This window comes from Eumetopias jubatus, unplaced genomic scaffold (genome assembly GCF_037043125.1).
Source record: "Eumetopias jubatus isolate StellerSeaLion01/CBP00866 unplaced genomic scaffold, mEumJub1_p1.0 scaffold_2, whole genome shotgun sequence".
In the NCBI taxonomy this organism is placed as follows: domain Eukaryota; kingdom Metazoa; phylum Chordata; class Mammalia; order Carnivora; family Otariidae; genus Eumetopias; species Eumetopias jubatus.
Genome location: NW_028274808.1, coordinates 93,799,482 through 93,811,852, shown reverse-complemented (window position 1 = coordinate 93,811,852; position 12,371 = coordinate 93,799,482). Strand labels below are relative to the sequence as shown.

Sequence of the window (12,371 nt, the reverse complement as noted above, 5' to 3'; positions counted from 1 at the left end):
TTTATCCACTGAAGTACTGAAATCAATGCTTTGGTCAAAACAAATGCTAAAAAAGCACTTAACAAATTGCATTTGTAGTACCTAGGAGCATGGTCCACCAACTTTCAACTCTGGGAATAAAAATTATATATTGCTAAGGTGCCTTGGTGGGCCAGTTGGTTAATTATCTGACTCTTAGTTTTGGCTCAGGTCATGATCTCGGGGTCGTGAGATTGAGCCCCATGTGGGGTTCTATGCTGGGCATGAGCCTGCTTAAAAGTCTCTCTTTCTGCCTCTCCTTTCTCCTCTGTCCCTCCCCCTGCTTGCCGCTTGTGCTCTCTCTCTCAAATAAATAAATAAATAAATAAATAAATATCTTAAAAACAATTATACATCACTTTTGCTGACATCAACTGTCGAAGGAAAGTTAACAGAAGGTATCATGCTTCTAGAAGGAAAATCATGAGACCCACCTGGGCAAAAACCATTCACTATCAGTACTAGCTCGTGAGGAGTACAAATCGTTGGCCGTCATCTGTCATGCACTGATCATCCATTTTGAATAATGCTGGCTTGGATCCTCATACTCTGCCTAGTCTCAGTTCAGTCCCAGTTTGATCTAACTTGAATGAACCCTCCCTCCTCTGATAGCACAAGACACTTGTATGTAGATACCACAATGGAGAGTCAGAGCTCATAGGGATGGAGGGTTCAATGTTGGAAGAAAGGCAAGCTTCTCCAATGAAAAATGAAATGAAAAAATCTATTTGTAATCTTATATTAGAAAGGAAGTTTAATGCCTCTGTTAAACTTCCAGGCTCTAGTGTTTCCTTTTAAATGAAGAATATTTAGAGCTTTTAGAAAGCAAGACAAATGCCATGTATTTTATGATTGATACATTTTTTTATTTCTCTACTAACATCTAAATCAATGCTTTTCCATTCTTGCATTATATAGACTGAAGACATGTTAATAACCCTCCTGCTCTGTAGCTATTCACAATAGTAAGAGGAAACAGACTTACCTGCTCTATCATATATGTTATTTGCTATACAGAGTTAGAATTTACTTACACATTTTATTGGGATGTAAAGTGCCAGTTATTCTTCAATGTCATTTCGAGCCCCACCCCAGCCAAAAAGGAATGATGTGAACTATTCTGTAGTTGGTTATCTTGTATCCACTTCCAGGAACTTTTTCCTAAGCTTTCATCTTGCTAATTCCTACACATTTGTCAGGTTTTAGATTAAGATCGCCAGTTCTTTAGGGGGATTTTTTTTCTAACCTGTATCATCAACTCATATTTAAATGAGATTTTCTCCCAGATTTCCATGCTGTCATCTCTCAAATTCTTCATTATTATGTATAACTATACATTTATTCAATGTGTGCTTATTATCCATTTCCTCCACTAAACTTCAGCATCTACTTCAAGGGTATCCTGGCAATAATAATAATAATAAATAATAATAATAATAAAAATAAACCTTTGAGATTTGTTTAGATTTTAATCTCCTGGATGAGTTCTTTGTATTATGAAAACCATGATATGCACCTATAGTATAAAATGGACTATGTATTGCACTAAAAAATCTCCAGATATGTTAACAGCTATATTTATGTCCCTAACAAATCCTGACCTCATAAACGTTCTACCTACTCTACTTCAGTGACCTCTACCTCATATTCCCACCATCTACCCTGATGTGACTAGACCCTACGTCTTGTCAACTCCAATTTGTACCATTTTCTTAATCTTGAAACCTGAAATATGAACCCAACTTCCTGTAGTCCTTCTGAATCTACTCTTCAGTCTCATTGGAAAGTCCCTTCATGTTCTTTGGCTCATTTTCATTCTCTCACCTAGAATATCACCCATCAAAGTGACCATATGCAATTTTCTTTCCGAAATAATATTGTGAGCCAGTTGAGAAACATATTCCCTATCATCTTCAAATGCATAAAAGAGAAGATGAGGAAATTTCTGAGAAATTACACTTATTCATACAACTAAATTTCATGTTATGTCTCTTCAAATGTGATCTCTATCTCTTTTTAATCATTTAGTATTGGCTTCTTGAATCACCCCTTTTCTCATGCACAGCTTCTAAGCATTATGTATCCGTTGTGTGCCTATTTCTGGTCTTCTCAGTCAATAGCAGTCTCATTTTGAACCTTTCTCAGAAATTTGATTAAACAGTCCTCAATTTGCTTGCCTCTTAACATATATGTTACATGATTTATGTATTATACTTTCATATATTTTGTATATATGAAACTTATTATTATGTTACTGTGTTCCCTTTTCTTGGCCAATTCTTTTTCTTTTAGATTTATTTATTTATTTTGAGAGAGAGAGAGAAAAAGAGAATGCTTACATGGGGGCATGAGCCCCAGGGAGGAGGGGCAGAGGGAGAGGAAGAGAGAGAATCTCAAGCACACTCCCTGCAGAGCATGGAGACCTATGGGGGGGGTGGGAGTACTCAATCTCATGACCCTGAGATCACAAGATGAGCTTAACTGACTGAGGCACCCAGGCACCCTCTTTCTTTCTTTTTCTTTCTTTCTTTCTCTTTCTTTCTTTCTTTCTTTCTTTCTTTCTTTCTTTCTTTCTTTCTTTCTTTCTTTTTCTTTCTTTCTTTCTTTCTTTTTTTTTAAAGATGTTCTTTATTATTTGAGAGAGAGAGAGTGAGTGGGAGGGAGAGGGAGAGAGAATCTGAAGCCAACTCCATGCCAGGTACAGAGCCTGACATGGGGCTCGATCCGATGACCACAAGATCAAGACCTGAGCAGAAGCCAAGAGTCCTATGCTTTAACAGACTGAGCCACCCAGGGTCCCCTAGGTCCCCCTTTTCTTGGCCAATTCTAAACCGTATACTTATCTGTTCTGTTAATACTTTTTTTACTTATGTCCTGCAGAACCAGGTGCTAAAATTAGCCTCACTTCTCTAGCTATACATTATTTTTTCTTCATTTTAAAAACAAAAACAAACAAAACATATCCTTTAGAATATGAAAATCTCTTTCACATCTCACTCTCTGTCCCTGTCTTTTATAGCTTGGGTTTTCTCGTCAGAGATCATGGAATGGGGGTCTAGAAGCATTTTTTTTTTTTTTTTTGGAAGCTCTAGGCCCAATGTAGGGCTTGAACTCATGACCCCAAGATCAAGAATCGCATGCTCTATACTGACTGAGCAAGCCAGGTGCCCCAGCATTTTGACCTTTAATCTTTTTCCTTATTGATGAAAAATTAAGATCTTAAAAGTTAAGGGATTAGCCCAATATCACACTGCTGGTTATGGTCATAGTTGCGAATAATAGCTAGAGTTTCAAAATATAAAATTCAGTTTCCTTTCTTCCATCAAATACTCCTTCTCCACCCATGCTGTTATTTTTTGAAATTCAGGTTTTTGCACTTATCTTGTTCAGCTTAGGTTAAAAATATTTTACTCCTACTTCTTTCTCCAAATAAGAAATAACTTACAAAGTCTTATAGATTCTACAAGCACAACGTCCATACACTGCATTCCCTCTTTTTGTTGCTATTGCCAACTCAATAGTCCCTGACCTTATAAAATCTCACCTGTGTGATTATTCAAAGGCTATAAAAATAAGCTTGTAAGTGATTCCTCAGTTACATATTTTTACAGACTCCAGAGCCCAAGCCATGTTATGCACTGTGGTGAATTTACTTTTATAAAAGTGAGCTCTATTCAAAGTATTCCCTTACCTACTTACTAAGTGAAACACATTTAAATTTACTACATCTTCCATCTAATGAGGACTTAATGTATGTCAGGCCTGTGACGATAGATCTTAAAGTTCTGCCACTAAAGAATAATTGACTATAAGGAGTTATATTTTAATAGATAATAAGGGGTACATACTGTATCACAGAATTAAAATTATTGGTATGTTGCATTTGAGTAGACATTTAGTGAACAATGAGACGTTTTTGCCTCCCCATCACCCATAGGATTTAGCAACGACTTCTCACTGTGGCCTTCCCACTGAGGAACTCTGCAATATGATACCTGTCTCCATTTTCAGCCTTATTTTGTATTTTATGATAAGGATATGTAAAGGTCAAAAAGATATAATCAACTTCTTAAAGGAACAAAACACTTATATTACAATCAGGAAATACAGGGAAAGAAAATAAAAAGATTCATATAAGCAATGTGACAATAGTGATAGCAGGGTTTGACTAAATGAAGGAAGACCAGGCAGCTGATGGAGTACCACTGGAAAAAGTGTGTGTTTCCTTAGGTGGTGGAAAGTCATTGGAGTTGTATTTATTCATTTATTTATTATTTATTTATTTCCTTACTTATAAATATTTTATTTATTTATTTGAGAGAGAGCACAAGCAATGGGGGAGGGACAGGGGAAGAGGGAGAAGCAGGCTCCCTGCTGAGTAAGGAGAAGACTTGGGGTTCAATCCCAGGACCCAGAGATCATGACAAGAGCAGAAGGCAGATGCTTAATGGAGTGAGCCACCCAGGTGCTCCATTGAAATTTTAAATAATATTCAACCAAGGTCCAAAGAAGTGATTGAAACGCAGGGGCAGCAAGGATTATGGAGCTGCAGTGGTCAACAGCTACAAGGAGAAGGGAATCATTCCCGAACCTTCTCTGTCCCCAGTCATAGGCAAAGGCAAAGATCCGTAACATTTCCATCTGTAAGTCTGGCACTGCGTTACATTCTGTGCAAGAAACAAAAACAAAGACAAAACCAAAAGTGGTTCTACTAGAAGAACAAAGTTAAAATGAGAAAAAAACCATCAAGGCTGAATCTTCGTCGTTCTACCTGTAGTTGTGAAACGGACTGATGTTTCTAAACCTCTCAAGGGGCAGCTGCAATTGCTCTTTCGAAACCAAACCAAACCATACAAAAAAAGGGATGAAGGCCAGGGAACTCTATGGCAAAATCATTTTCCCACAATAAATGGGGAAAGGATTATGTTAGGGAAGAATAATGCAGTAAATACAGTGGATCTGTGAAAGAAAGGGAGCAGTTATGCCCACGGGGTCGGCATGTGAGCCTGGCAACAGTGCTCCGCAGACGGCAGTAGCCCGAAGAGGAAAAGCCCTTCCCTAGGCCTGCTTCGTGACGTAACTAATGGATCTTCCTTCCCCTGAAGACCCGTTTCCCACCGTTTATGGTTATGAGCAATCACAACCTCAATCTTCTAATGCCTGGAACAGAGAGAGTTGCCACCTGCTTGACCTGAGGTTTTAGTTATGAGGCCTGAAGCAGGTACAAAAGGTGGGCATTGCAGGGAAACAAGAAAATGTAGTTAAAGCCTGGATTTAATTTAAGAAAAAAAAAAAAGGACAAAGAAATAAGAAAAAGAATGTTCTCTGAGAAGCGTAAAGCATGGTAGTACTAAAAATATGGATAAGCAATTTAAAACACATGCAAAATATTTTTGAGGTAAAACAAAACTGAGTTTCATTCATTGTTTAATTCCTAGACTCTTTCAATTGCTTCAGATTTGGATGTTCAAATAAACAGTGCAATCTGTTAGCATGTTCATGAACCAAAGGAAGTTTGAAAAGGATAGAGCCAGGGTCCTGGGACTTATGCTTCACTGAGGCCTGGCTAGCCATCACTAATGAGTGAGTAAATGGTATTACAGGACTTCTGCTTTAGAGAACTGAGGGAAAAGCAAATATGCTTCCTTGTGTGTGTTGCTGTTTTCAATAAACCCATTCAAAACAAATGTCTTGAATGATTAAGATTAATATCCTCTAACGATAATAATAAAACATACTTTTGTTGTTAATATGCATCAATATATGCACAGTGCTTAGAATAGTGTCCGGTATGTATTAGACACTCAACAAATAGTTGTCTTATTTAATATTATGTTAAATATCTGTGGTAGCTACTTCAAACAACTCAAAAATTATTTAAAACATAAATCGTTTGAGATCATAATTTTAAAAAAGAGATTATTTATATATACATATAAATACATGTAGGTGTGTGTGTGTGTGTGTGTGTGTGTGTGTGTGTGTATAAGCTACATACTAAAATGAAGGAAAAAACTATAGGCAGGCCTGGACAAATTCAATGAGTGTTCAGTAGAGGGTTGACATTACATTTATTGGGAATATGAGATTTAAGAGATAAAATAACATTAGAGCTAGACATTGAAGACTGGGTTGGATTCCAGGATCTACATCATGGGACATTCATTCCACACAGTAGGAACACTAAACACATAGGTCAGGAAATGGGGAAAATGGGAAATACATTGAAATCTGCAGAAAAACAATTTGGAAAAACCAAGAGTTTTTGATAATGTAAAACATCAAAGAATCCTAGTTATTTAGAGGTTAGGAAAAGATCATAGAAGATGTTTATTCTAGGAAAGTAGTTTGAATTTGATCTATGATAATGCAACATATTGAGTTTTTAAAGGTCATGAGTTTCAGTCTTTATTGTGATGAGGTATTTTAGACATTCTGTAATAAAGAATAAGATGTGCTAGCAATGATTAAAATGATGCATGTATGGCCTCCAAACATTTATAATCTCAATCTCTAGTGGACCTTTATTATATTTTTACATATGCACAGGGTAATGACATGTAAACTTTGTCTATTGTTATAATTTCAATGCCTAGAAAATATTTCTTGAATTAATATATAAAACGTAGAGGTAGGTTTAATATGAATATGTTTATTTAGATAGAAATGAAATAAAGAGAAACAATGATGGAGGTTCGATGACTCTTTATTAAGGATTTCCTTTATTCCTTTTTTTTTTTTTTTTGACAGAGAGACAGAGGGAGGGCACACAAGCAGGGGGGTGGGAGAGGGAGAAACAGGCTTCCCGTTGAGCAGGGAGCCCGATGCCGGGCTCGATCCCAGGACGCTGGGATCAATCGTGACCTGAGCCAAAGGCAGACGCTTAACGACTGAGCCACCCAGGCGCCCCTCTTTTATTCTTTTTTTTTAAAGATTTTTTTTTTTTTTTAATTTTATTTGACAGAGAGAGGCACAGCGAGAGAGGGAACACAAGCCGGGGGAGTGGGAGAGGGAGAAGCAGGCTTCCCGCGGAGCAGGGAGCCCGATGCAGGGCTCGATCCCAGGATACTGGGATCACAACCGGAGCCGAAGACTGTTAACTGCATGAGGAAAAGATTAGACAATTATTGTGTCTAACATTTTCTTCCCAGTTCCTAACACGTGCTCTAATATACACTAATACTATAAAAATATTTGTTGAATGAGCACCTTTTCATTAATATGATCATACTCTGTAAGAGTTTATTTTTAATCCCTTAATAATTTATCTTGAAATTCTTATATATGTATAAGAATGTATACACCCAGACATAATGCAGATCTCTATAATTTTTAATGGAAGAAAAGTCTTCCATTTTATAGAATTTGGAATTTCCTTAATAGAGTCCTTATTACAGATATGTTAGATAATTTTAACTACCATAAATATGTGACATATGTCTAGATAAACAGCTATAAATTAATAGATTAGGTAATTTTGTATGCCTAAAGTAAATTTAAGTAACAGTGTATGCATATATGTTTTAATATATATTATAAAATTATTCTCAAAAACAGTAGAACACTTTTCCTATATATCCAGAATTGTATAAGTGGGTCTGGTTTCCCATACTCTTGACTTCCTCAGGAATGTAGTTATTTTTAGTCTTTGCCAAACTGGCAGGTAAATAAAGGTTACCTATTTTTAGTTAAGTTTGATGATTAATATGCTGAACATATTTTATTGATATGTTTATTGAGAATTTCTTTTATTTTTGAATTGAAAGTTTATGGCTTTCTCTCAATTTTCCATTGCATCTTTTTGCTTTTCTTGATATATTTGTAAGCAAAATGTTTACATTAAATATGAACAATTTATACCATATTTAATGTACCATGAGTAACTTTTTTCAGTGTAATATGAAAAAAACTTTCTAGGTTTTCAATTGACTATGACTTTATATTTTTATATATAATTTTCTAGTCATCAGGGACCAAACAATTCATTTTCTCTTTTATACTTTCCCACCTTTCTATATCTTATTCTTACACAAATTTTTGCCTTTAAAAAAAACAGAAGAGTTTTTTGCTCTACAAATAGTTTTTATTTTTCCCCTTCAGCAAAGCATGTTTCTCTTCACCTTATTCAAACAGATAGGCTTCTTTGTGCCCAAACTTAAGAGATGATGCATAACAACAACAACAAAAAGGAATAAAAGTGTTTTTCTCTGACTTCCATGACTGAGAAAACCTAGGCCACTAAAGTAATATAAAAGTCAAAGTCTTGAAAGAAACATCATAAGCAAAGTAGGTTTTTTCCCACCTTTCCAATAAAAGAGGATAATCTCTGCTTTGAAGGTTTGCACAATTGATAGAAGAAAAGATTGGAAGTTTAAGGAAAGAACTCTATACATTCTATTGTAGGCCTGCGATTTGGCAAACATCCCTAATTACTTTGGTGAACTAGATCTGAATGCAGAAAAGCTCTATGAGAGATTATTCAAGTAGAGTCTAAGGGAAGTTGGGATAAACTGAAAAATGATACGATGCCTAGTATATATAAACAGGAAAGACCTCAAAAAAATCTCCCAGTCTGGTAAATTTTATTTTCAACATTCATAGGGGCTGCCATGGGACCATTGTCGTGTATCATGAGATAACATGAAAATAGAAGAAATAGTTTTCAGATCTGTAGTGTCCATGAAATGAGAATGAAAGTCCAGTATGCAGTCAATATTGAGGACCACTAACTTAGGACCTGGTGAGTGGTAGATGCTAAGTAGGAGCCTCTGTAATCACGTGACACCAAGGAAAAGACTTGAGCTCCTTTGAATCCATGACACCACTCAAATACCATCTCCCACTCCAAACTTACCACATGGGAGAAGGACCTCAAATTGATTGAGATTATATTTCCTGGAAAACAGAAGATAAGGAGCCTGTAATAACAAATTGATTCATAAACAATTTCATAGCTGCATAGCTGACCTTGAGAGCAAAAATTTACCCTCATTATGGCCATAAAAGAAAATAAAACCTTCAACTTACTATTTTTCTGATACTTTCGTCAAATCTGGTTTTAAATTTAATTAGTTGAATGTAGCCACTTGAATTTATTTTTGTGTAAGTGTGGAGGGAAAATCTAAATGACATGGGGAAATGTTCATGAGTCCTGAGGAGTATACCCTTCCCAATGCATGTGTACTGCTCAGATTTCAGATTTCAGTTTGCTCTTCCAATTCTGAGTGAGCCAGCATGAAGGAAATAATTGCATAAGAATGAAACTCCCAGGGCGCCTGGGTGGCTCAGTTGGTTAAGCGATTGCCTTCGGCTCAGGTCATCATCCTGGAGTCCCGGGATCGAGTCCCACATCGGGCTCCCTGCTCGGCAGGCAGTCTGCTTCTCCCTCTGACTCTCTTCCCTCTCGTGCTCTCTATCTCTCATTCTCTCTCTCTCAAATAAATAAATAAATAAAATCTTAAAAAAAAAAAAAAGAATGAAACTCCCAGTTTGTATTATCTCTGATGGTCAAGCTACAGTTGTTTAAATTGCAGATTAGTATGGTAATTTTCCCTATAAAAGTTTGTTTTCCTTGCCTCTCCTGCTTCTAATAATTACTCTTATTTCTAGTTCTTTATCCTTCTTATTAGAATAAGATATTTATGAGAAAATGTTCAATATGTGGCTACAAGATCTTTTCTTCTTTAGTTTTGATGTTATTACTCATCCTCTGAGGTAGACAGGAGTAGAAGAGGGTATTCCCAATAGTTCCAATACTCTTCCCAGAACTTCAGTACTTTTTCTTTTTCTTTCTTTCTTTCTTTCTCTCTTTCTTTCTTTCTTTCTTTCTTTCTTTCTTTCTTTCTTTCTTTCTTTCTTTCTTTCTTTCTTTCTTTCTTTCTTTCTTTCTTTCTTTCTTTCTTTCTTTCTTTCTTTCTTTCTTTCTTTCTTTCTTTCTTTCTTTCTTTCTTTCTTTCTTTCTTTCTTTCTTTCTTTCTCTTTCTTTTGTTTTACAGGTCCACTGTGCTTTATCCACATTTCTTAAATCCACCCATATTTTTAGAATAATTTCTTTTTTTAAATATTTTATTTATTTATTTGACAGAAAGAGAGAGAGAGAGCAAGAGAGGAGACACAAGCAGGGGGAGTGGGAGAGGGAGAAGCAGGCTTCCCGCTGAGCAGGGAGCCCGATGAGGGGCTCGATCCCAGGATCCCGGGATCATGACCTGAGCCGAAGGCAGACGCTTAACGACTGAGCTACCCAGGTGCCCTGAGAATAATTTCTTGAAGGCAACTTATATGTATATCTGATATGGACCTGGATTTCCAGGAGACTATTTTTACTGTCTCTATTTTTCCAATAGTTACTATCTCAAATCCTACTGGGGATGCTACACGATATATTGTACATGAAGGTATGGCCTATTTATACTGGAAATATTCTGAATTTTGAAAGACAGGTGTATCAAGGGGTTTCAGATGCAGACCTGATACACTGGGCTGTATCATAGTGACCCTGTCAGAATTGTTCCACTTAACTTGCCAGCTAGCCTGCTGGGCTCTCCAAAATGATTGATATGCTGACTTCTACTCTTCTCTTCCAAAGTGCTCAAAATCACACTAACTCATACATATCATAGTTTGTGGTTATTTATGTTTGTTTTGGTTCATTTTGGTTGCTTATGGGGGAGGAGGTGGTTTTCAGGGAGGTCACATTTCTGACTAAGCCTGTTCTGGCAGCTTTCATGAAAAGTTCTTAGAATTGACTCCTTGAAAAATCATTTTTAATAAAATATAGGGAGTGAATTGGAGGAGAATGAGACAACATAGAAATACCATTTAATGTTCCCTGCAGTTAGTGAATCAAGTCAAAGAGTGAATTCTATTTATACTCGAGGGCTCTGTATTTCAAATGTAGGTATTTTTTCCCCTTGTTGTCCAAGTTGGAATCCTGGCCCAAATGAATCGTCCTGTCATTAGGTTCCTTTCTGCATAGAGCTCGTTGTTGGGTCTAGGGATCCAATCTGCAGTCTGTGCTTGGATAACCAAATGGAGCAAATAATGTAGATGTTTTATGAGATTTGAAATTAAATAACTATGTGAAATATTTTTTAGACAAATAATGATCTGCATTAGAATAAATGATTTCAGTCCCCACCATGTGCTTTCAAATTCTATTTTATGTTCTTTTCAAGTAAAGATATGAAAAATGCTGTCCCGAGATCTATAATGATCCTTAATATAGTTTTCTGGATAGTTTCAGTGATCCCTCTGAGGCACATTCTCTGCACTATCTTTGCCCAGGCAGTAGGTTTGTTTCTCATTAGTTAGGAGAGACAAGAGTGTTTTTCATCACACGATGGAACTTTCATCTCAAAAAGACAAACCAGGGAGTTGCACAGCTATAGGTTAACCCTGATGTTCATTAACAGTACTGGGTTTGTCAGGAGAGTAAATAGTGATCATACAGTTCATAGTGGGCTCTGGGGAGGAATCTCTGTTTAGGAGTAGGTTGGAGTTGTTCGTTAATAGCACACCTGTCCAAAACAAATAACAAACCCTGAAGCAGAAAGCTATGGCTTTTAACTCACCTAAGCTCAAAGTCCAAGAATAAGAGTTTTGCTTTCTAAGTTCCTGATACAAAATTAAAGGTAAAGACCACATGAAATGTTTCCAAATGGCTTCTCATTTGAGGATAATTGGAATCCATCTTACTGGAGAGCTCTTATAATTATGTTAGATGTGAATTTACAGAATAGTTCACAAAATATGATAATGCAATACATGGTTATTTAATACATAAATTTTAAATAAACCTTATATGATGAATAAAATTTAGAGATATAAATGAGAGAGTAATATGATTGTATTTTCCAAGCCTCCCAGTATTGGATTTTTTTCTGATAGATTAACAAATATTCATCAGAGAAAAGTTTTACAACTTAAGATGAGGGGAAAATGGTTAAAATTTGATAAAATGGATCAGTCTTTCTCTCTCTTTTCTGTCCTGCCTTTCACTTTCTTAAAGTTGTACCTCAGCTCTCATTACTTTACCCCTGTATCCTATCACACTGCTTAAAGATTACTAAAAAAGTGCTATGTTTTTTGAATATCTTTGTACATTTTTCTACATCAATCTTTACCAAAAATCTTATTTCTCTTTTACATTTATTAACTCAAAAACTACCACTTCACTCAAGTCTCCATAGAATCCCTATGCATGCCAGGTATGATTGCTTATGTCACTTTATTTTTTTTAATATTCTCATGGGGTCTTTGGCATATTCTGGTATAGTGTTTATCATATAGTGTTATAATCATGTCAATGTATTTCTGTCTAGTCCATGCATATCATGATTTCTGAGAAGGAATGG

The 12,371-nt window shown here is 36.0% G+C and overlaps 1 protein-coding gene across 1 annotated transcript in view; it reads right to left on the bottom strand.

The window, feature by feature from the left end:
- Nucleotides 1-12,371, bottom strand: part of LOC114208186 (GTP-binding protein 4-like) — a 195,620-nt gene that overhangs the window by 85,463 nt on the left and 97,786 nt on the right. Inside the window, 1 exon segment of the mRNA XM_028102248.2 lies at nt 4,610-4,685. Coding sequence (XP_027958049.2) covers nt 4,610-4,685 — 76 coding nt within the window.